The sequence below is a fragment of the Anas platyrhynchos genome, chromosome Z (assembly GCF_047663525.1).
Source record: "Anas platyrhynchos isolate ZD024472 breed Pekin duck chromosome Z, IASCAAS_PekinDuck_T2T, whole genome shotgun sequence".
NCBI lineage: Eukaryota > Metazoa > Chordata > Aves > Anseriformes > Anatidae > Anas > Anas platyrhynchos.
The window spans coordinates 44,709,037-44,733,727 of record NC_092621.1 but is presented as its reverse complement, the minus strand read 5'-3'; the positions used below and the strand labels follow the sequence as shown (position 1 = coordinate 44,733,727).

At 38.8% G+C, this 24,691-nt stretch overlaps 1 protein-coding gene across 2 annotated transcripts in view; it reads right to left on the bottom strand.

Annotated features, from left to right (window-relative positions):
- The window catches only part of DAPK1 (death associated protein kinase 1), an 89,189-nt gene that overhangs the window by 30,770 nt on the left and 33,728 nt on the right, over positions 1-24,691 (bottom strand). For both annotated transcript variants that reach the window (XM_038170257.2, XM_072030845.1), the window contains 9 exons: positions 20,525-20,746; positions 7,761-7,899; positions 5,217-5,346; positions 4,895-4,943; positions 4,738-4,764; positions 4,169-4,321; positions 3,972-4,017; positions 2,293-2,382; positions 976-1,068 (listed from right to left, as the gene is read on the bottom strand). In XM_038170257.2, coding sequence (XP_038026185.1) covers positions 976-1,068; positions 2,293-2,382; positions 3,972-4,017; positions 4,169-4,321; positions 4,738-4,764; positions 4,895-4,943; positions 5,217-5,346; positions 7,761-7,899; positions 20,525-20,746 — 949 coding nt within the window. The remainder of the gene's footprint in view (positions 1-975; positions 1,069-2,292; positions 2,383-3,971; positions 4,018-4,168; positions 4,322-4,737; positions 4,765-4,894; positions 4,944-5,216; positions 5,347-7,760; positions 7,900-20,524; positions 20,747-24,691) is intronic.

Below are 24,691 nucleotides of genomic sequence, written 5' to 3'. Positions count from 1 at the left end.
AACCACTTATCTTCTCTCTCCTGAGGTTTCTGATTTTTAGAACACTAACGTTACACTACAATTCCTTCTGCTCCAACACAGGTGTGAAATGATGATGTAGTGTTAAAAGGCATAGTGACAGCTGACAAGCTAGGATGGGGGAGGCAGGGAAAGTGGGGGAAGAGAATAGAATGTAGAAGCAGAAAGACAGGAGGAGTAAAATAGAAAGAAGTGTGGGGTTACACAGGAGGGACACAGAAAAGATAACAGGAATAAAAAATGCGTTGCAGCATTTCTGAAGTTTGATCCTCGTAATGCAGAGAACAGATGAAGTTACCCAGCTCTAAACATATTAACATACATACATCGCTGATCACAGGGAATTTGTGAAGCATGTATTGAAATCTGGAGAGTAAGCTAAATAAGAATGCTTTTGGATTTACAAGCATTTGTAATTTCAAAGCATACAACAATTGCTCCTGACTACTTAAATCCAGTAGACATATACAACCCCAGACACTGAATACTGGCCAACTCTAAAATTTCATTCTTAAATAACTGCTTACTCTGATACTGCTGTCTAGCATTCATTGCATCTACGCGGGCTCAATAATTCTGAATACTCTGTTAAAAGAAACGGAGTACTGTCTAATGCTGCAAAGTGCCATGAAAAAATCAGATGCAACCTTTTCACATTGTAATTGCTACAGTACTAAAATTCCTCCTGAACAAAATGTAAAAAACAAGATAAGCGAATTTCAGGCTCTAGCTATCAGCTTCAATATGGTAATTAATAAATGAAATTTCAAGGCTTTTGTTATGCAGAACGTGTTATACAGATAACTGACCTTTGTAGCTTTAAAATCTCGGTTTTCCAACATACGAGTTTAATTAATCCTTCACATTTACTATTGTCCAATATTCTTGTTAGAATAATTTCAGAAAATGTTGTTTCAGATGTATTAAGACTTTCTAATAATGTAAATGTTCACTTACCAAAGTATCATCACTCCTAGCGACACTCATATTACTTCTGGACAAGAAGGATCTTGATAATCTTTGGCACAAGGATATTAAGCGCACTGATTGCTTTTTAAAAATAAGAAGAGAAAATCTTCATTAAAAAAAAAATCAGAACAGAATACTTATGATAGAATGCTATTGCAGAGATTTTAAAGGAAGACTGTCATATTAGCATCACAGACAGGAATTTGACTTGACCTCTCCCCCATCTACTTTTTATGTTGCATTTGAATCTTCAATTTCATTTAGAATTTATAATACAAATAGGCTAGTCATATGCGTGAGCAAAACTACATATTTTTGGATTGCTACTATTTCACAAAGCTGTTCAAATTCACAGCAAAACAGTATTATATCCTTTTATTTACACTGAAAATATTTAAATGAATGGATTTTAAAGCATGTAAACACAGAAAACCTAAAATGAGCACAAAACAGCTGACACCATTCCTTTTTTATTGTAATATGTTTTTTAAGATACTCCTAGACCTACCATTTTATTCTAGGGAAGCAAATTAATTTTCCAATTTCACAAAACTCTGTTCACCTAACAGAGGCATTAAAACTAGCAAAAGAAAAAAAAAAGTACATAATTAACTGGATATTTTGTGCTGTTGCTCAATGGCTTAGCATAATCATCCTGTTTCCTGGCCTCTCTGGCAATCAATACAACTCCTTTTCTAATAATAAGGACCTCTGTTGTCTCATGTTTCACTCTACTCATGATAAACAATAGTCCTGTCCTTACTTAGTATCAGTGTGAACTCCCCAGTGTATGTGTTGAAGAAGGAGCACTTTCAGCTAATATCTTGCCCCATTTCTGGAAAGATGAAATGATGCTTTCTTGTAAACATGTTGGCAGTGTCAGAGCAAAAATCCTTTGCAAAAGAGACCAGTTTTCCCTTCCTACTCTGTTTGGGTGTTGGCATACCTGGTAGGAATAATTAATTCTGCGAGGGCTGCTTAAACGATCCTTGATTTACTGGAATTACTGCCACAGTAACATACATCTACACACAGGAGTGTCTTTTTTCTGTAAACATTAGCAAGACAGATGATGACAGAACACAACTAGATGCATAAAACAAACACTCCACACTAACATTTCTATGCAGATCGTTAACAAAGAAGCCTTCTCCCACATCAACATGCCCAAGCACCTAATTTATTCCAAATGACATAGGAATGGGTTCTTTCTTCCTTCTCCAATCTCAAAGGCACTGATGGAGCAGATAGGCACTACAGTGTTTGTATGTCACCAATACTCTGAAGATTTATGGAATGACTTACTTTCCATTTTCGTCGTGCTGCAAACCTTTTGAATTTCTCCATATTCACTGCAGATGCTTTTCTGCTAAGTGCTTGCTGGGTATCTTTAGGCTATGAGCAAAAGTAAAATAAAGCTGTGAAATACCCCATAATTACAACAACCAGAACTTTCATAAAGCATCTTCCTATTGTCTTTCAATGACAGCTTCCACTTACAATTACTTTATTATTACACTGTGATGGTATTTCTATAATGTAAGTGCATATTTTAACATCCGCAGCCTTGTAAGGCATGCAGATGCCCTAAAGAAAATCTAGACGTAAGAACATTTCAAGCAATGCTGATTTTTGTTGCTGTTGTTTTAAACACCAACAAAAAGCCAACACCTGTAGAACATTTAGCTTTATCCTTAAACTCCCTCTGTGATAGAGGAATTGTATATAATTTCCAAGATACGTCTTGTCTTCTAGGAAAATTTCCTGGCTGATTTTAAGTACAGGCTAACTTTGTTCCAGTCCCAATTTCATCAGCTGGACGCTGCTGGTTCCAAAGAAAAATGATATCCCACCTGTCCGTGAAGCAAACTCTAAGGCTGCACCCTTTGAACTCTTTCATAGGCTAGTATGATGCACCAGTAACCCATAAAATATACCTAACAGTGTTGCATGACAGGAAACTTGAAGTCATTTTTATCAAGACATACAGGTAAAAGTAAGGAGGGGAAGATGGAAAAGAGGCTATGAACAGTGGAGGGGGCAGGAGGGGAACATCTGGAAAATGAAGATTAAAAAGGTACATAATGTGGTACAAAACAACAGATCCTGTTGCAGGACTGGAAACCCTGGTTTCCACAAACTTAGTGCTCACTCTACTGGTTTAAAAATCACTTCAGCATGTCTCCATTTTCTTTACAACTGTACTCTTTAAGATTAACCCATTAAAAAGTCAGCAAAGCAGAAGGTATCAGTACTTCTTCCAGTAAAATCCGTAGTTTGGCATATTGCTATAGAAGCATCTGCTCTAGGATGCTGAACCATGAACTGGCGTGGCAGTGGCATGGAAATTCTGCCTCTGGTTCTTTGGAAAGTGAGAAGGGGTCTTAGTGCATCCCCAAGACTTGACAAATCATTACCACTGTAGACATTTACTATTCACAACCAGAATTGGAATTGAAAAATAAAGTGACGTATTACTGCACACTTCAAGAAGGTCGATAGGTCCCATTTTCTCCCCACTCAGCCTAGAAACACCACAACAGCTTGACCCAAACCAGGAACACTCAAAGTGGACCACTGCCCCACATCAACTGTTGTCTTCAGACTAAAGGGGGAGGAAGGACAGAAGAAAGATGTCCCTTTTACACCTAATCTAAATAAGGAGATTAGAAGATGACAAATGGACTGGATTCAGAGAATGTATTTTTGTCAGTATAATGCTCTCTGAACATTAGCTTCTCTGGTTGAGGATGATTTTTATCTTAATAATAGACTGCCATGCTTGCCTATTGAGAACTTAAATAGAGTGTATGTTAATGAAGTCCACATACTAGTTTTCACACAGACAGCCTTCCAAAGCAGTAGGATATATTTAACAATTACGCCAATTTTCCTTTTGAAGACTTTGTTAACTTAAAAAGTGAAAGTGGAATATGAAATGAAGAATGATTAAAAACAGAACAGAGAGTGAATCACGTGCTAACCTTGATCCAAGGATGCAGCAAACTATCTTGAATAGTCATTCTCTTCCTTTAATAGGAAAAAAGATAGAAGTGTTTCAGGTAGTTTAAAATATATAATGGTATATATTTATTAAACTAACATTGTGAAATATAATGTAATTTGAAATACTGGAGCTGTTTAAGGCTGCAACAGCACATACACAAGAGGAACGACTCACTTTGGATCCTTAACTAGAAGTCTTCGTATAAAATCTTTAGCTAGGGCACTGGTATTACTGAAGAATTCTTCTTCAAACTCGTAATTCACAGCAGACACATTTGCTAATGTTTCCTGCTTGGTTTCTCCAAGAAACGGTGATGCACCACTTAGACTGCAGAAACACAGAACATTCCTCACATTACATGTTGAAAAACTGCTGTTTCAACACTCTCAGATCAAAAAACAGCAGAAAGTAAACATGTTTTTTTTTTCTTGATTTAGGACTGCAAATGTATTTTCAGAAGATTTGATCTAACAGGGCAAAAAGGTTTTCTGCAATTTCAGAGCATATTGATTAAGATAAAGCCCCCCTGTGGAATGAGACCGACAGATCTGATGGCAGCTTCCCATGCTATCTCAATGCTGACTAATGGCCATTCTGATCAATAACTATACTACTGCTTTTACGATCATTCAACTTGAAGCATCCCGTGCTACCAAAATGGCTTGAGTTGTACAGACACCACCAATAACCCCAAAATAAAAAACTAGCATTTCTAAGAACCAACCATAGACTTTGGTACTTACAGAATGTAAGTTATTACACCAATGCTCCTGGAGTGAAAAGAAAAAAAAAGGGGGGGAGGGGGAGAGAAACAGATGGAGGGAGAGAGAAAGGAAAAAAATAAGGTTAGAACATAAGAATAATAATGAGATTTATTTCAAATAAGATCCAGTAACTCACCACATATCAGCTTCAAGACCAAGAGGTTCATAATTTACTATTTCAGGAGCTAAAGGAGAAAATAGGTAGATCAGCATATAGTCAATGAACAGATCCATTTCACTCTGAGCCTATATATGTTAGAGATAATAAGCTAAGATGCTGATAGATAAAAATACCTTTAATGAAAATCAAAATCAGGACTGAATGCTACCAATTCCTTAGTTAAATGTCACAAAGTACACACAAATTACACAATCTGTAACTTGGCCAAACCAAGCTAAGCCAACATTTACTGTTTCATAGCTTGAGAAAGAATAGTTTGAAGAAACAATTTTCTCACCAACAAACTCCGGCGTTCCAAAGATATTCTTGAATTCATTTCCAAAGTCAATTTTGTGTGCTAAACCAAAGTCAATAATCTTGATTCGAGGCTTCGGTACATTCCTGTCCAACAACATTATGTTTTCAGGCTTTAAGAAGGAGGAAAGGAGAGAAAAAAAAGATTATACATAGGTACAACAGATCTGATACATACTAGCACTTTTCAGCACTGAACACTTCTCATTTCCGCTTTCAGTCTCTTGAAATGTGTCATCAGCAGAAAATTCCTGCCTTCTCCTATCAACATCTAACATATCCTAAAAATTAACTACAGTAAATCAGGATTCCGTGTTGATGACAGACTGGTGTGATTTCTAAGATTTTACCTCTTTTGGATACAACAGTTGCAGTTTTCATTTGTACAGACCCAAGTGAAACACGCTGTCTACAGTAAAGATCACAACTCCTGTGCTAGGTCCATCGCAGTAGTGCTGGGAGTTTGGAAGAAGCAAAGTTGTAAAACGTTAACATTACTCCCTGGAAGAGATTTCTTTCACAGAGATCTCCTACACAGTATTCTTTGTAGAGATTTATATCGTGGTGTGCTCTGGATTTTGGTGAAAATAATGCTGATAAAACAGCCATGCTTCAGTTGTTGAAGAGGAGTGCTTGCACTGAGTCAGGGATTTTTCAAGCCCTGCCAGGGAGGAGGCTGTGGGTGCAGAAGGAGCTGGGAGGGGACACAGCCACAACACCTGGCCCAGGCTGACCAGATGGATGTTCAATACCCCATGGCGTCAAGCTGAACAATGAAACTGTGGGAATGAAGGAGGGAGGGGGCAACATGTTCAGATGGCACTTGTCTTCCTGAGAAACCATTATGCACATTGAGCACTGCTTTGCTGGAAGTGGCTGAACACCTGCCTGCCAGTGGGAAGCAGCAAATGAATTCCTTGTCTGGCTTTGCTTGTGTACTCGGCTTTTAATAAAGACAGTAAACTGTCTTTATCTCAACCCATGAGTTCTTGCTTTTTCACCTTTCCAGTTCTCTCCCCCATCACAGCAGGTGACAGGCAGTAGGATGCTAGGAAACGGTCTCAAGTTGCGCCAAGGGAAGTTTAGCTTGGATATGAGGAAGAATGTCTTAAAGGAGAGAGTGGTCAGGCATTGGAACAGGCTGCACAGGGAAGTGGTGGATTCACCTCCCTGGAAGCAAATTAAATAAAGCAATGTGTGGACATGGCACTAAGGGACATGGCTCAGTGATGAGGATTGGTCAGGTTGATGGTTGGACCCGGTGATCTTGAAGGTCTTTTCCAAACTAAATGATTCCATGATTCTGTAAGCTGGCATGCTCTTCAGAGCTCTATCCATTCAGAGCTATATCCATACTGCTCACACTGTAAAAAAGTACTTCTGGAGCCACGAATAACAGCTCTTTCTCATTACCCTTCTTTTACCTCTCTTCCTCAATCACAGGGGCTGGTATGTAGGTGAATGTAATGGTAAACCACATGCAAAACGGATTTCCTTCTTTTTTCCTTATTACATATCAATTGCATACTTTTACTGCTCTTGCTCGTTCCTTGATCCACATATTCTTAGGATCAGGTGAAATGTTGTTTTGCTTCATTGCAAACATACTGGCAAAATTTTTAAATATCAGGTTTTAAGACATTGAAGGAATATTCTTAGTAGATTCATAACTCTCTTACCGTTATACAGAGATGAAAAATATATTGCTGTGGGTTATGAGACTGGAAAAGATATGCCTACATTGAACAAAATCCCTTTCCTTCTCATCACCAGAATACAGCAATCCCTTTCAGAAATGCACTGCAATATAATAATTATGCCTCCTTTTCCTATTACAGACATAGCAGCTAACTTCAGCAGACCTCAGGAAACATTCAGCTACCTATCAAAAAATCTTATATAGGAAAACATACAGAAACCAAAACATTAAAAAAGCAATAGCTGAGTTTAGACATAAAAGATCTCTTTTCACTACCAACAGGATGCAATTGACAGTATTTCTTAAAAACAAAAACAACAACAACAACAAAACCCTAACAATTACAATCAGCTGCCCTTCCACCCATCCAGAAGAAAATAATCTATCTGCTCTACAAGAATCTTTGTACTCTATCCTATACTGTTTTCATTTAGTACCTGTATGTAACATTCACATAAACATACAATGTATATTACAGCAAAGAGAAGAAATTTGATGAAAGGCATCCTGGTCAGGACGTTTTAACCGGATTCCATTCACATTCCACAAAATCATAATCATAATCTTTATTTCAAAATTGCTTCCTCAGAATGGTTTCATTTTTACAGAAGTTGGCATTTTCCAAGAAGAACCTTATATTAAAAACAGATGGGATCTTTTTACGGTTCAGTAATTTCTTTTCAATGGCTGAGCTTTTCCCTGTCTACATAAGTTAGCAAAACAAAACTACAGCCAAGATCTGCATGATGGCAGTTTTCTGGCTCGTGTTACAAAAGACTTTAATGGATGTTGCTTGCAGTTGTGTGCATTCTTATCTGCTTAACATACCTTTAGATCAAAGTGGGCAATTTGCAGAGAATGTAGATACTGAACTCCGTTAAGTATTTGTTTGAGAAATTCTGTGGCTTCCTCCTCTGTGAGAGACTCTTTTTCAGCTAAGAAGTCGAAGAGCTCTCCACCTGCAACACTTGGAGAGCAGAAACAGAATTACTGACAAGCACGTTTTAACCTATGGGGTCCATTTACCTTAACAATTCTCAGACAACCTTGGAAAAGAGTCAGAAGCTTTACAAGTTGTCAATATGAAAGCAGAAGGTGGAAAACAATTCAATACTTGAAACAGCAATTACCCCTCCTCCCCACAAAGAAGAAAGACTACAATAAAACCGGCTATTTTCAAACACAGAAAAGTTGAAGCAAACATACATATATACATGGTTATCTGTATCTAAATTTAAATGAAGTAAAACCCACGTACTCTATGTACATTTAAAAGAATAAAACTGAATTTGAAGTTAAATATACTCAAAACATGCTAATATAACTGAACAGAAAATAAAATATGACTTGGCTCATAAAGAAGTATAACAGGCTTTGTTTTTTGGAAGATATAAATTCAAAGTTTACTTTCAGATAGTCACTAGCAACTAGCCTACTCTCATTTTTCTTAAATTATTTTTTACATTTAAAGAGAAAACAAAAACAAAACGTCCCCAAACCGTTTGACTCTTTGAAAATACACTGTCTTGTCTTAAACAGTGCATTACATTAAGCACATCGTTATATATGGAGTGGTAATTCGTGTCGAGAAAATGGTAGATACTAATAAAGAGGGAGATTTGGGAGCGTGGCCATGGGGGTCGGCAAGCCCCGTGGTTGTTGATAACATCAGACTCTTTACGATGAGGCCATCAGGAATGTAAAAGAGTTTAGAGGGAACAAAAAAGGGTGATTCAGGAGACTCCGTGCGGTCTCGGGTTGCTTGCTCTACAGCCATTAAGGCATGGAAGTTACTGGGTGTTTGCTGTTGCTGTTATATGCAAAGTTGTTTGACCAATGAAAAGTTGTTTTGAAAAGAACCGCTGTGGGGTGAAGGGTATTATAAGAGGGGAGCCTGCCCTCAATTAAAAATAAAGGCAACAAGATATGATGAAGTTACGTCATCAATAAAGAAGCAGGAAAAAGGAGTGAAGAGGAACAGGCTGGCAGAACAGAGACCAGGACAGGAACAGGCACTTTGATTGCCTCATGAAAATAGGCTCGGCCAGACTCAGCAAACAGCTCAGAGAAGCTCGTACAGAAAGTCGCTGGAAATGGGCGCAGTGGAGCTGGAGAGAAGCTCGAGCTGAGAGAAGTGGAGCCGTGCACACAACTGCCCCTCGCTGGTAAGCAGCTGCGCATTATGGGGAATCATACGTCCTTAGCAACAAAAACTGTCCTGGTAACCTTACAGCTTATTCTCCTTATGAACAATCGGACAGTTTATGAGCCTGAAATATGGGACCAAACTGAGGTCAAGGTGTGGGACTCTGCAACTAAACCCGACAAGGTTGCAGTGGGATTGCTCGGCACCTGGCGAGCAGTCTCTGAGGCCTTGAAGAGCACTGTGGGGCCACAACCACAAACGTGTGGTTTGCCAGACAGTGAGGGAGCTGCGGGCTCCTTTCCTGATCCGACTGCTACACCATGGGCCCCTCTGCTGCTACAGCCATCGCAGGCCTTTGCTGTTCCGCCCCCTGCTGACCTGGACGTGCCTTGTGACCCAGCCTATCGGCCATGAAAAGGAGATGGATACGCTTTGCTTCGATCCAGGAAGAACCGGATACATAAGGCCTGAAGACTGAGTTGCTTGGCAACTTAAAGCGACACATATTGTTCAAAAGGAATGGAAAATGGAACTTAAAGGATTGTTTGTTGCCTTTTCTGATTGTATAGGCATACTTGCGTTTAGTATGTAAAGCAATGTTCTGTATATTTAGAAAGTTTGATGCTTGTGTGTGTGTGTTGGTGGAGCGTAGACTCCCTGCACACCCAGTGCTGTTTACTTGCCTTTTATAAATATTCCTTTTATAAATATTACTGAATTCAGATTGAGTTGAGACTTCATTTATAACAGCATTAATTTGTGCTCAAACATTACCACACCTTCGCTAACAAGGAAAAGCCACTACTGCTCTTAAGATCATTTCCTGCAACCCGTTTAGCTGTGCAGGCAGAAAGAAGAGAGGTAAGAACTGAGGAAGGTTGTGCGATGATAAGCACGTCAATACTTTTTGCATCCGAGAGAGAAAGAAATCAACTGATGACGACCCTTTTCTCAGCTCACTTAGCAGTCTGGCAGGAGTGATGATAATTGTCGGCAGGAAAACAGATACAGAATTAAGTGAATGGGAAACAGGATCCACAACTTCTCTAGAAAAAACAAAGCTCCTTTCAGTTTAAGGCCACCTACTGGGATGACTGGCCACATTGGCAACTAGTTTTTCCAGGTTACAAAACAGCACTATTACACAGGAAGGTGTTAAGAGACTGCAAAGATGGTCATACTATTCCCCCTATTTTGCACGATATTGGTATTAAAAAAAATAAAATCAGAAAGTACAACCTAGCTTATGCTGCCTTTCAGCAGGGAAAAAACAATCTGTTCACAATTTAAAGATCTGCTTATGAAAAATAATGGGATTAACATATAACAATAGCTAAACAGTCTGGGCAGGTTTCTGGAAATACATTTGACTTGCTTTATCATGTCTACTTTTCAAGAGACTTAATCTGCATTATTGTAATGCAAATTGCATGAAAAGTGCATTTTAATGAGTTCTTGGAGCCTTCACTGAGCTGCCTAGAAGATAATAAGAGTATTGTTTTGGGTATTGTTTATGGTGTTGTAATATTTTCTTCATGAAAGTAATTATTAAAACGAAGTGTCATTAAATGCAAGAATTACAGACTGGAAAGGAGAGAGGTCATTTTAATAATCTTTTTTGTTTTAGAAACATGAAAATGGAATTCCTGCAGACTAAATACAGTTCATTATCTTACACAGGCTGGTCAGAAAGATATTACAAATGGCTGTGCAGGCATATTCCCTCGATCTTTGCTTCTCTCTGAGAAAGGCAAAAAGGCTCTTTCCACTGTGCTTCCTGATGACAAACAGAGGCCTGGATGGTGACACAGGGCTGGCATTTCTCTTCATTTCCAGTTATTGAGCCAAAGGACCTAAACATCACACAAAACTCATTTAAGTTAATGCCTGCTGCACCTGCCCTAAGGATGTTAGCTGGAACGTCATGCAGTGAAGGCAGACTCTAAGGGGCTACTTTTCAAGCTGGTGAGCAGCTATGTCAGTAGCCACAGCAAAGCAGCACCTTAACACACACTGGCTGGGTGCAGAAGTGACTGTCACGCAGTAAGCTGGCAGAGCCAAACCCTCAGATGAGGAAGAAAACAAGGCTGAAAAGAGTGCAACAAGCACACTGTTATTTGCTATACTGTTCATGTAGATCAGCCTCCTTGTGAAACAGTGTAAGTGGCTGCTTAAGCAGCTATCACAGCTGCTGTGCACATACTCAGATCAGGCATTTTCAGCAGTGTTTACTTGCCAGATCGTGCTTCCCACTTGAGAGTCTGAAGCAGGCTGTTCAAGTGCCACACAGGTATGTATCTGTTCTAAGGCTGTTACCTCTTGCATTTATTTCTGTTGGCATTTCAAAGATACTTGGTGTCTGCGAAACTTGCTAGTCATCCACATGATCACTAGCACTCAAAACAAATTTCTTTCATCTCTGAAAGACAAGATTTAATTTAACACTCAGAGTTTAGTCATTTTTGAGACACAGTTGTGTTTGTTACGTATTACTGAAAAATGGAAAAAGCCTTCCCATCCTCAGCTTCTTCTTAACTGCAATTGTTCTGTTTTGGGGATTTTCACATCCTGAAAGTTTAGACCACATGAAATTACAAGTTTAATGTACACTGTTTTTTTGTGTGTCTCCAAGATGGTGCATTTACAAATAGCTAACTGCATGAGATCACATACATGTGCTGCGGAGTACGATCATCCTGTCTTTGCCAAAGGTCTGCGAATAATGTGAAACAAAACACTACCCGTATTTTGCAGGTAATATACCTAGTGCTTGCAAATCTAGAAAATAAGATTTAAAGAAGATGTGTTAAAATATTTTCTTTAATTTGGGAGCTAAATAGCAAGCAGGACTGGTAGATTTTTCCAAAGCTTTGTGTGCTTTTTTGTGCTTAACTGACATGGCAATGCTTCCTCAACAGCCAAACCAGGAGGCACTAGATCTAACACACTCAAAGCACTCCTCCTGAGCCAGCTGTAGCTCTGATCTGAGGGACTGCAGCGCACCCCTGCACATGACACACCTTATCTGAAAACGCCTGGAGTGACACCAGTCCCATGTGGTTTCAACGCACAGACTAGGCCATTATAACTTTCTGTTGGTCATTTCTCAGCTGCTGGGAGTGAGCACAGCACCTCAGGTTCTTCCCTTTGAGAGCTGTGATGGTAGGTAAGCACGGTGCCCAGACAGCTTTCCAGAACAAGTAAAGCTAAATTATACTGGTAGGGACATAAAGCACAAGAGAAACAGAGTTATACAACAATGATGGCTGAAATGCTACAATCTAGAAACTCAGAAAAGGCCAGCTTCCCAGGAAGCCTCCACTCTGTGCTTGCTTGTTCCCTTAAATAAACTCACATCCCTATGAGAGCTTAATAAGGCAGGTATTGTTTCTTAGCTTCCTTTTAATGCTTATCAGAAAACTGCTTATTCTACTACCTTCCTGCTGACTCTCGTTAGGTCTAATATTAAACTACATCACCACAGGAATACAGGAAAACACTGTATTGGTATAAGGTAATTGCTTTAGAACAAGTCATAGAGTGTTAGTGCAGGTCCACACTCAACATCCCTTACAAGCTAAATTTCCATTCTGCAATTTATTCACTGGATCACAGTTCCTTTAATCAGCAGAGTCTGTTTTCACAGATTTTATAGCTAGATTATATACCTGGGCTCACTGAATAATCTTGAGTGGTCTTCCAAAAACTATAGACTAAGAAACTGCTTATTGTATATAATACACTTCAGTTTTCATGAATTTTATGCCATTAGTTTTTAAAGTCTAGTACTTCAGCCAGGATAATGTAGCCCCATACTAAATAAACACAGTATATTTTATTATCCTGTGCTCAACTTCAGATGTGAGACTGCAAGCCAGAATTTTAACAACCAAAACGCCTTCCTGCACAAAATACCTGCCTGTAGCTTTATCCTACGCACAGCAGCACTCTCGGGCTGAAGGAGAAGGGGGAGACTTTTCTGTATCTCAACGCCTAGACCAATCCTTATAAATTTCAGCTTCTCCCAAGAAGTACACTGAATTCACCTCTGTTACAATTCATTGTTTCTAACATTACCAGAAACAGGTTAGGTTTGAGGTCGCCGGTGCATGAAAACCCTGTTTAAAGCTGGCTGAAACTAGATGACTGCACAGGTTTCCCTGCAGCCAGAGAATAGCAAAGCCCAGCTTCCAGCTTGCCTGTAAGTCCCTGCTCAAGGATCCACACAGCAGCACCTACATGGCTGCTGCCAGCCACGGACTGGCTGAGACCTCCTTCCCTCAGGGAGCAGAGGCAAGGGGCTCGCTAAGTGGAAGGGTTTCCTCCGGCGGAGCACTTCAGAGGAATTGTACGTGTCTCCTCGGGAAGGGCACAGCTTTCTCTGTGCACTTGCTCTGTTAGCTGATAGGAGTTACAGACAGCTTTCTGAGCAATTCATCTGTGCATTGGCACAGCTCTGGTCTGCAAGCTGCTAACAGGTAATGGATGAGCAACAAGCCATACCCCTTCATATTAAAAGAGGAACCTAAAAGAGGCGCATCATGGTCTCCCTTGAAGCATTAACTCCTCAGTGTTCCTGTATAAAACTTTTCCGTTTACTTTTAAACTGGAAACACTCTACAGTTTAAAAAAAAAAAGAAAAAGGTTGTTCATGTCCTTGGCTCAATATGATAAACATTGGTGATTGACGGAGGTCACATCTCAATCCTAAGGGGCAGGTTTTATTATTTGGTATGCTGTAACACAAAGCCCTAAGAGCAGAGTAAACCTAGTTTCACTGCTGTATTGTGACTCCAGTTGACACTGTTTCTGAACAGCAGAGCACGCTTTTAGAAAAAGGAACAGCCCTGCACAGAAAAATATTTTGTACTATCATTTCCATTAGGAGCAAAGCTGTTACGTTCTGCTTCCCTGATATTACTAGGTAGAGGTGCTAGCTTTCCTGAGCTGGTGCAAGTGAAACAACACCTTGGGTCAACCACATTCCCATAAAATACAGCAGTGGTAGGTGCAATTCCTAGCCTTCTCAAAGGAAGGCTGGCAGATGCCTTTTCCTCCCACATATTTCCCTCTGGAAAAGAAAATACAAGGCACCTGTGGAAAAAGGATTTCTCAATGGCGCTTTTGCAACTCATCGGGTCTCCTCAAGTATGAAATATAACTAAGCAGAAGATCTTGGAGGTAGTCATTACGGGAACCTACACAATACCAGTTAACCTTCATAGTCAGCGTGGCCACCTCATAACGACCCAGTCACATGCTGTGTTGATCACACTGCTCACAGTGTAATATTGCCTAAACGACAATTAATGATTATCTAAGGATTTCTCATAAAGCTGAAAAAAAAAAAGCAAAACCCCAAATCCTAAGCCAAAACTGCTTCTGTCAAGCAACCTAATCTAGTTAACTTCATGATTACAAGGTTTAATCAACCTTGCTTTTATTTCTGAACAACATAAAGTAAGAAAGTTAAAATTCAGAACCAGTTTGTTCCAATTTTTAAAGCAGAATCAATTTAATAAGTTATCTGAATTATTTTCCACTATAGGGAGTAAGAGCTCTTCTCTAATCCAAAAATTCTGTCGATTTGCAGAAGAAATGTTTTCTGCTATGGATTCTGTGGTCAGATGTCCCTTGTATGAATCTTTGTGTATTTAAAAATTTCAGCCCAAGATGAGAGTGAAATATTTCTACACCCGTGAGAAACTAAGTTGTGTTTTTGCAGTAGAGAACTAATTTTCTGTATTCCAAGGTTGTGTATTCATAACAAGGAGAAATCCTAAGTAGGTAAATGGACAGGAGAAGGCCTCACTCTTCCAAAATAAGGTAGAAGCTTGAGAAAAACAGGGATGAGCAGTGTGGGAATGGTAAAACAAAGATCACAGGTTCTCAAAACATAAGAAAGGAGTAAAGAAGAGGGGAAAAGGGAGAAATTAAAGGGTTGAAGAAAAAAAAAGTAATGTATGTATATAATATAGTGGAGCATCGAGTAGCTTGTGAACCTGTAGTACTCAGGCCACAAGGACAGGGGAGGTGATCAGGTGTCGGGTAATAGGGAATAAAAGGTTATAATTTGTTTACTAAAACGCGCTCCTTATTGGCTGGATGCCCGCCATTGCAATCGTGAATAACATAGCTTCACAGAAGATCCTGTCTGAATAAAATTATTTGAGATTTTTCTCACACTCCCATTTTACTTAAGGTTTTATCCACTTCGTTTAACAGCTTATAGGAACCATGCAGTTGCCAAGACACTCCTCTGAAGTTAAAAGTATATCAAATATTTTGAAAGAGCAATGCAGGGCTGCCTTTTTTCTTTTTTAATCCCACACACTTGACATCATACTTAGTTTTTCTATACCTAACTAACAGAAAAAAGAAGGCATGTTACTGCATCACTCCTCCTCCTCATTTTCATTTGTCCAACCCATACTGGAGAGACTAACAGTTGTGAAATCCTCTCTGGTGTGCCTGAATTATTCCGGTATATTGAACAAGAAGATTTGGCTTCAGAATGACCAGTCAGAAGAACACAAGCACCAAAACGTAGATGAATAGTTAGATGGTTAACTTCTACCAACAGGGAAACCCAAAAACTCCTGCGTGTCTTACTGCACCCAAACAGAGCTGGAACTTTGGTTTTAGTCACCTGAACTCTGTATGTGCCAGTCTGGTGACCATGCATGGTTACCAACATCCTGGCCCCGCTGAGTGTGTTAGTATTCATCCTGCCCATGACACCTACATTTCATACACAAAGCATTAATGTAGTGGGCAAGACTACCATGTGCTCGGGTCATTGGATGCAGAGCCCAGGAGCCAACTGCACTCCTTATGAGATGTGTTCAATGTGTTAAGAGTCATATTTGCTTCAGCTTGTTTCCTTTTAGCTCCATGAAGCCTTTACTCCTGGGTTTCTAAACAAACATTGTGGATCTATTTGAGGGCCTGTAATTCAGGATTTTGAAGTCAAAAGGTGGCACGATTATCTAGAAACCAGTGCTCTGGAGCTTGCCTACCTGCTGCTATTCCCAGTAAATACCAAAGACTCCTCCTCTGAAAAGCCAGTACAAAGCCAGTCCAGTCAAGAACAACTTTGTGACAAGTTACAGGTAAAATTAACAAAAATTTCAGAGCTATTTTGGTCAAAACACGAAGAAGGTCCATGCTGCCATCAAGCCTCATAAGAAGTCAAGCTATTGACTTCTAAGTGCAGTTAACTTACCAATAAGATAGGAGAGGAGTTTACAGAGCTTGTTGTTACTTCTTCTTATTTATTCTTCAATGAGCAACTCAAGACATCATTAGAATTCTGTATATGGATCTATCACCCTCTCCTTGCTCTCTTATGCTTTGGTTAATATTATAGAGGTGCCAAGAAGGTGGCAGCTCTCTCTGAGACCTGGGATGTGGAGGACTAAATTCTAAAGTAAGTATACAGGAACTAATTTTACAAAACCATGAGCCTGAATACTTAATGTTCAGTCACTTTCAAGTTAATATAATTATCCTCTTTCTGAGACAAGACTTCCACAGCATTATTCTCTTTTTCCAAATTTTATAAACAGAAATTCATCATTCCGAAATATGCTGCAAGAGCTCATGCTGCCTTAAATTAAGATTTCTAATTCAGATATGAAGACACTTCTTTGGCAGATAAAAGCATTAACAGACAATTCTACCCACAGCTTTCCAGTGAAAAGAATCAGCTATTGCTATCAAGCTGCTTTGAAGGGTGAGGCCATCTGCATTATTTTTCAGCATTATTTTTCAGCAACTGCTATACAGGATTTAGGATAAAGGTACTTATTCCTTGCAGCTGCAGCCAGAAACCTCTATGAAGTACCACATAGTGAGTGTATTTTGTAGGTCTGTTGTCTAAATGAAATCATAGCAAAGTGGAAGTAAAAACAAAATAAAAGACGGAGATTATGCATTCAAGGTTACCAGCAGGCCAGTGAAAAGGGAACCACGTAGGTGCAATACGATTGAGGAAAGAAAATAATTATTACTGTGCAACAGAGGTCTGTGTTTTCTACAGTCTGTGAAGTTTGCTAAAAGATGGCTTCAGTGGAGCTGACTGGAAAATAGCATAGTACTTCTAAAATACAAAAATACAAAAGAGACTAGTTGGTCGAGTGATGTAGATGGATAGAAATAAGTATCATTAAAGTTTGACAATTTTTTTTTTCAGTAGAAGAAAAACCAGATAGCTAACAATTTTAAGTTAGATGAGGAAGAGAGAGTATTTTCCTGTTCATGTGTAACATGTACAGTATTCCTTGCAAGATGTCAGAAGAGCCCAGAGAGCATGAATTGGAGTCCAGAGAGCATGAATTTTGAAGGTTACTTCCAAATCAAGAACACACTTGCCAGTGTATCAGTCTAGAAATGTGAAAACATACCTGCTTTCTCGAAATTTACCAAGAGACAGAAATATAGTAATGGTCTTCAAGCACCTTTCATATTTGTGTGTGATTGCTGACTCCTTTAAGGAAGGAGTTGATTTAAAGTTTCAGAAATTAAACATTCCGTAAATTTTTACAGGTCAGTTTCCTGACACAAGGTACTTAAGAGAAAAAGCTCCAAACACCAACATGGATTGAGCTTCTGATATTTTGTTTTGCACTCAGTGTTGCAAGGACGTTCCCACTGCAATAATTAATGATGGTCCACATATTTCTGCACACAAATTGCTAATAAATACTTTATTGGCTGATGTAATATTTGTAGTGAGGGAATGAAGTGAGAACTTCTACAGCCAGTTACTCCCTAGAAACAGCTGATGAATAATGCTGGAAAATGCTTAAAAGGCTATGTACAACCCTGCAAACCTTTTGCTGAACTGGGAGACAAAAATCAATAGCAAACAGGCAGCATACACACCATCCTGAGACTTGTGTGTTAACATCAATTGACAGCCAGTAAAAGGACAGCTGCGGCAGCATGCCTTTTGTGGACTGCAGGTTCTACGTTGCAGAGAAACCAGAGATTTTTTTCCTCATCACTGCTTGTGTTATTACACTTGCTTATTAATAACAAACCAGTGCTTCTTCTAGACTTTCATTTTGTTATGAGCTTTTGTAGCTGGAACACAATTTCAGTTTCATTCCTTATCTAAAAAACTAAGTCATGTGAAGTCCTGTTTATTTGTGGTATGCTTTCTCTTCTTAGAGTCATACACTAGAAAAAAAATAATATGCTTTTTTCAACTGAACTTAGTTATAGAAGAAGATACTTACTCAAACTACATTCTAATCAGTAGGGAAAATTTTCACTTGGGAGGGATTCTGAGGGAAGCAAAATGGGTTATTTAATGAGATTTCAGTTTCATTTTTGCTTTGTTTAAAAATGTTCTGTAAGAACTACGAATGTCAGGAGAATAGGTCCCTGGGCAAAATGTGAATATTAGAACATTAGAAAAAAATGATTACATACTTAAGTATCTGAACATATGATTAAAATGACAATCCTTTGCCTTTTAAATAGCTTTATATAATAGCATAGTGATTTTGAGAATAATTAAAAATGGTCTCTACAGCAATTAGTATATTCAGTTTATAAAGGGATTGCTAACATGTCATCTTTTCCTCTCTGACCCTTTAATTAAATGTTACCTTTGTGATACCAAAGTAGCACTTCAACTTAAAAGATTCATGTGGCAGTTCTGAAAAGTGGAAAAAAAACATCTTTGACACTATATCAGGATTATTAACTTGGCAAAATGATTAGCTAAACTGCTATACAAATAGTTTGCTGTGCTTCACACTATCAATTTTATGAAGTATTAACACACGTTGGATGCAAAATCTGCTTCCACTCAAGAAAAGTCAATGGGTGTACACAGACACACACACAGCCACCTTGCTGCCAATGGAGCTCCAATTCCATGAAAAGAAAAGGGAGAGAGAAACATTTCCATTCATCCTACCACTGTCTGCAGCTACTGAATTTTCTTCAGAGCTTTTAAGTCCAGTCACTCTCCTGATTTCATGTGAACAGATTAGATTACAGAGCAGAAAGAAAGCAGTGCCGTAGCAGCACTGTAGTAACAGGTTATGAATAGGAAGAATATGAGAGCAAGTATAAATGGGGAGCAGAAGAAGAATCAAACTAATTTTGTTGTAAATTCAATGACACACTCAAAGAGTTTTGAGCAAAAATCAAGAGTAGTAGATCTGACAGGAATTACGAGGAGGTTTTACTTTATACTATTCATCTTTTTAAGGAATACTTATCCACACAAAATCAAACTAATGCAGATGTGTATTTCTGAAACTAAAAAACAAAAACAAAACAAAACAAAAACAAAAAACAAACAAACAAAAAAAACACACACAAAAAAAACAACAACACACCCAGACTTCTAAAGCATTACAGTAAGCAATCATATGTGGGACCAAAGAAGTGTAAAATGTGTTTTAATGTATTATGCGTGTATACATTGTAGCAAAGACGAAACTCCTTAAGGAAATAACCAGTTTCTTTCTTATATTTATACTGTAAATCTACATGTTACTTAATACTTACCCTAAAGTATCTTTACAAAGTAAGTGGAAATACCATTTATGAAAGTTAGTAAACAGGAAGGTATAACCAACAAGAACATGAACAGCCAAGGAAAAGAGAAGTGCTGCGCAAGATCCTTGTACCAAATCAGATGCATTTGCTTGCATGAAATACATACTCTGAAACACGTTTAGCTGATACCAAACAAATGTGGCCATAATATGGACTGTGTCAGGCATCAAAACAATGTAAAAACCTCCATGTGCTACTACTGGACGCTGTCAAGCTGAAAAAGGTGAGTAACACTTAACGACTAAATTAGCAATCTTTGAGGAACTTGAAGCCAGACTTGAAGCAATGCAGAACTGTTCTCTGCTGACATATTTATCTCAATACATTAGCAATAACTTTGGAGAAAAGAAAGGAACTAAAATACGGATATGAGAGTTCAGTTTACATTGCAACAGGAGAGAACTGGGAAAACACTGTTCTCTGTTATGTGGGCAAAAAAGAGAAAAAAGCATTCAGTGATGCTGCTTTACACCACCACAAAACACTACTAAATTTGCTACAGTAACCTCTATCCAGAATCTGTATTTCCCTCTGCTCTTATTTTCAAGTCTGTTCAGCTCTAGGCTATTCTTCTGGATTCAGAAGATCAATGACAATTAAAATAACAAGCAGAAAAAAATCTGAGTATACTGTATTGTTATTCAACCTTTGTAGTATCATTTAGACTGAAAAATAGCATCTATAAATCAAGAAGCTACAAATCTGGCCCCTCCCAACCCCAAATAATAACAATTCTCATGCTCCTATCAGCGATCTTTGGGGTAGTAAGAGATACCCATTAAAAAATGGCAATTCTTACAGAAAGGATCAATTTCCTTAATACAACAACAACGTTATTCTTTCCCAGGTCTCTAGAGCTACTTACAGTTCCAGAATAAGAATCACATCTGTTTTGTTCTCATAAACATCATGCAGCGTGATCACATTAGGATGCCGAATTTCTTTTAGTATGCTGACTTCTCGCTCAATATCTTCCCGGCTCACTCCACGCCGGCTGGATTTTGTCCTCCGTTTCTTGATGAATTTTGCTGCGAACTGCTGACCAGTGTTTTTCTCACGGCATTTTTTCACTACAGCAAACTGCCCACTAAAAGAGAGGGAAAGAAAGAATAGTATGTGGTTCAAGGAGATTTAGAATTAGGAGTAGCTTGTATTTACTACTATGGGGAGAAACAGCTGTACCTCGAAATTACCAGCTCCACCGAAATACATAACTGCTTTTTGTGCAATCTAATCTAACACCTGGAAAAAAGCTAGATGTGGTTTAAAAAAAATTAAGCTGAAATTCTGCACACATACACTCATACATTTCAGCATATCTAAGTAAAAGATGAAACCTGTGTAGACCATTAGATTTCTGTCAAATATGTGCATCGGGGATTATGGGGGAAGGTAATTGCTTCTGGATTTCTCCTGCCCCATTCACATTGAAGATAATTTTTTTTGTTCTCCAAGACAGACAGTCTTTAGTTTCTTCTAATCTATCAATTATCAATATCCACTTTACAGTCAAGGTATTACCTTTATTTTATTTATTTTTTAAAAGGATACTGTGTTTTCAAGATATTACTTTATATTTTATTTACTGTAGTATCAAGAATTACATTCATTGTATGATCATCTCAAGCAGGAAGCATTTGAAGGTGAAAACAGTACCAAGGTACTCAAGAATAAAAATCACTGATTGTGTTACAAACCAGAAAGTGCTCCAGGAAGCAGCTGACTACAGAGTGTTATTGTTGACATATAAATTTCCTGCTGCTAAGCGTACATACTGATTCGGACCAGTTATCTCCAGGAATCTAGTGCTGTGTTAGAGTAGGATTTCTAATAGTGCGGAGTTTTTCTCTTAAGTTTTCTTAATCTCTTGCTCAGGGTTCTCTAGTAATTCTGTTCCTAGTTTGTTTAGCTGTACAAAGTACTTGCAAAATCACTGAATAATAACCATGAGAAAATAGGCTAAATTTTGTCTATCTTGTCAACCAAAGAAGCAATAGCCCTTAAAGCACGTTTATAGCAGTGGTTAAATCAAAGACAAGCTCAGTAAGCTTAATATCTACACAGGGATGTAACATGCAGGCATATGTCATTCCACTCAGTACCTGGGAGAGGAGCTAACTCATGTTGGTGGTTAATTGATTACAGCTGACAGATCTGCAGGACAATGCATCACCTGCAGAAAGGACATCACATAATGACGAAATGACAAGTGGGAATCACTCAAAGTTACACAGGTCGTGAATGAACTCAATCCATAACACTACTTCATGACTGAGAAACAGTATATGCCAAATGAAGTGATGAAGTAATTAAACAATTAAGGAAGGCATGTCAGACAGAAAACGGAAGGTAACTGATAAAAGCAGTATTATGCAGTAAACAAAGACAATGAGCCAACCCTCATGGCAGAGGGGTTGGAGTTAGATGATCTTTATGGTCCCTTCTGCCCCAAACCATTCTGTGGTTCTGTGAGACAATCTAAGGGAGAATCAAGCTCCTGATTTTTGAATTTGGATGGCTGGGACCAGATGGAGAATACTCATGCTGTTGGGCCACCACTACTACCATTGCTAAGCTGACCCCACACAGAAACCCGAGCGACAAACTGTCCTGCGCTGGGACACACAGTTGGGCAAGGCTGAATGACTCTCACCTGCAGAAGGCAGGCTGGAGCCATGAACCTCCACCTTCTGGAAAAAGGCTCTGCAGTAGCTAAGATCAGCTTAGCCTTTGAATGTAGCCACGGGCAGTGAGAAGTAAATGCAGAGAGAAGCGGCCGATCTAAGTTCTGAGGTTTGGTTTTACTTCCACATTATGATCAACCCTCAAGTGTTGCTCTTCATTATTTCATGAAATCAATTAATTTGTAAGCTGACTACGTTGCATGAGTAAAAAATATTGAAGGCAATGATTTACTTATTTATTAAGTTCTCTTGCATTGTCCTTCCCCTGCATACCTCTGTTCTAAAGGTAGCACTGCACTGCTCACAGAGCGAAGCTGTCAAGGGCCAGGTTTGCCAACATGTATTATTCTTACAAACTGTTGTAGTGGACTGAGCTGTGCTTAGGTCTGTGCCAGTTGTACCCTCTTTCTTATTGGGTGTAGCCTGGAAGACCTACTTCACTTGGCTAAGCTTAAGCAGCTAGAGACATCTGAAATCTTGGACATTGCAGGTGTTCAAACGGGGCTAGGAGACAAGGTACAGGACCTCTGGAAGATCTGTGCTGTCCTGAACCAACAGCAGAGGGCTAGCAAAAATGCTCTAAGGTAATCTTGACCCTCTCTGCTTGGTTCAATTCAACTCTGCAGCAACAACACAGACTCTGGGCAGATAGGCACGATTTTGTAGGGCAGGACAGCCAGCCGGAGTGGAGAATGCGTTCAGGTATCTGCACTGCTGCAGAGAAGTGCTCGTGCAGCGCTCTGGGACATTGCTTACAGAGAGAAAATGCTGTAATTCTCTGCCTCTCTCCTGTTCAACAAGTACGCCTCCAGAGATACAGAGGCATTCAGTTTTACTGAAAACACGATCTATTTTTCAGAAAGTTCAAAGCTGAGCAAAGTCAGGCAGCAGACACAGGCACCACCACCACTCAGAACAGCTTGCCCAGCTCGTGAGTAAGAAGGAAGTAAAAAGACTTTGCTCATTTGGCTAACTGGCTTTCTGGCTAAAAGGCTATCCTGTTTGGTAGAGGAAGCGAAGTATTGCTGTTTATGATTCATCCATAGGCTCAAATGGTATGTAGCAATCTAGAGAGCTGATCATGGGATTAAAGTACTGCACTCCACAGGATGGGTACACACGTTAAATGACATGGTAAAGAAATGCTGCCAGTAGCCACCAGTACAGATAAGTAATTTTTCGTTTAATCACAACGGGCTCAATATTATTATCCATTACACTTTCTTCTCTACCCTTGATTTCCTTTCCTGGGTTCTACTGCAATACTCAGAGAAGTTACAAGCACGTGGCATAGCAGAAAACCAGAGAGAAATTCTGGGAATTTATCTCCTTGTCTCTTCAGCTACTCCTTTGAAGGAGAGCTTGTTACAAATACCCTCATCTCCCCATACCACAGGCAGAAAAATACTGGGGCTAGATAAAAGCCTTCTCTGCCCAGCAACAATAACTGCAGTTATTTTTCTTTTTTTCCTGTTTGAAAAGAGTGGCAATCTTTGCATAAGTGAGACAGCCCACATCATGATTTTAAGCTATTACCATCTATTTTTTGCACAGATTTGCAGTTGTATATGCACTCAAACAGCACATTAATAATGACTTTACAGATAAGTGATTCACAGCTCCAAGAAGCTTACGATTTACTCTGTGTGTGCACGTGTAACAGCTATTCTCTTCCAACAGCATGCATCCATTGCAAAAGGAAAAAAAACACATTCACCTCAGAACAATTGAATAGTCATTAGCCAGAGAAAGGAAATATATTAGGCCTTTTCAGTGATAAAACTATTAAGTTTAACCACTTTCTTGTCAATGCTTACCTCAGAAATTCTAGAACAGATACGGATTAAAACAAGAACAAAACAAGAACAAAACAAAACAAGAACAAAAACAAAACAAAAACAAACACCACCAAGAAAAAGCAAGAAACAGAATCACTGATAATATAAGACTCTGGAGAGGCTGAAACTGAAAAGTGACTCTGGAGTCACTTTTGTATATAAAATGTATATACAATACATTTTGGTATCCAAGAAGATTTATTATGAAAAATTGACTGGGATTAAGAATTATCTACGTTTCACTGAAAATGAAACATCATTGACTTTGAAGAATTCTTACACTTAAAATATCAGATATTTAGCCCATGACAGAATTCTTCCTTTAGTATTTCTTCAACAAAGAGTAATACATTTTGGGCTCCTCTCTAAATAAAAAGCATTCTGCAAGTGCTTTTAAACACGCACTGTTTGTAGACCTTTAAGCTAAAGAAAGACAGCTTCTCCACAGTGTTAGTGGTACTTGAATTACACCACTCGCCAAAATGACTTCATGTTTCTGATGCCTTTAAG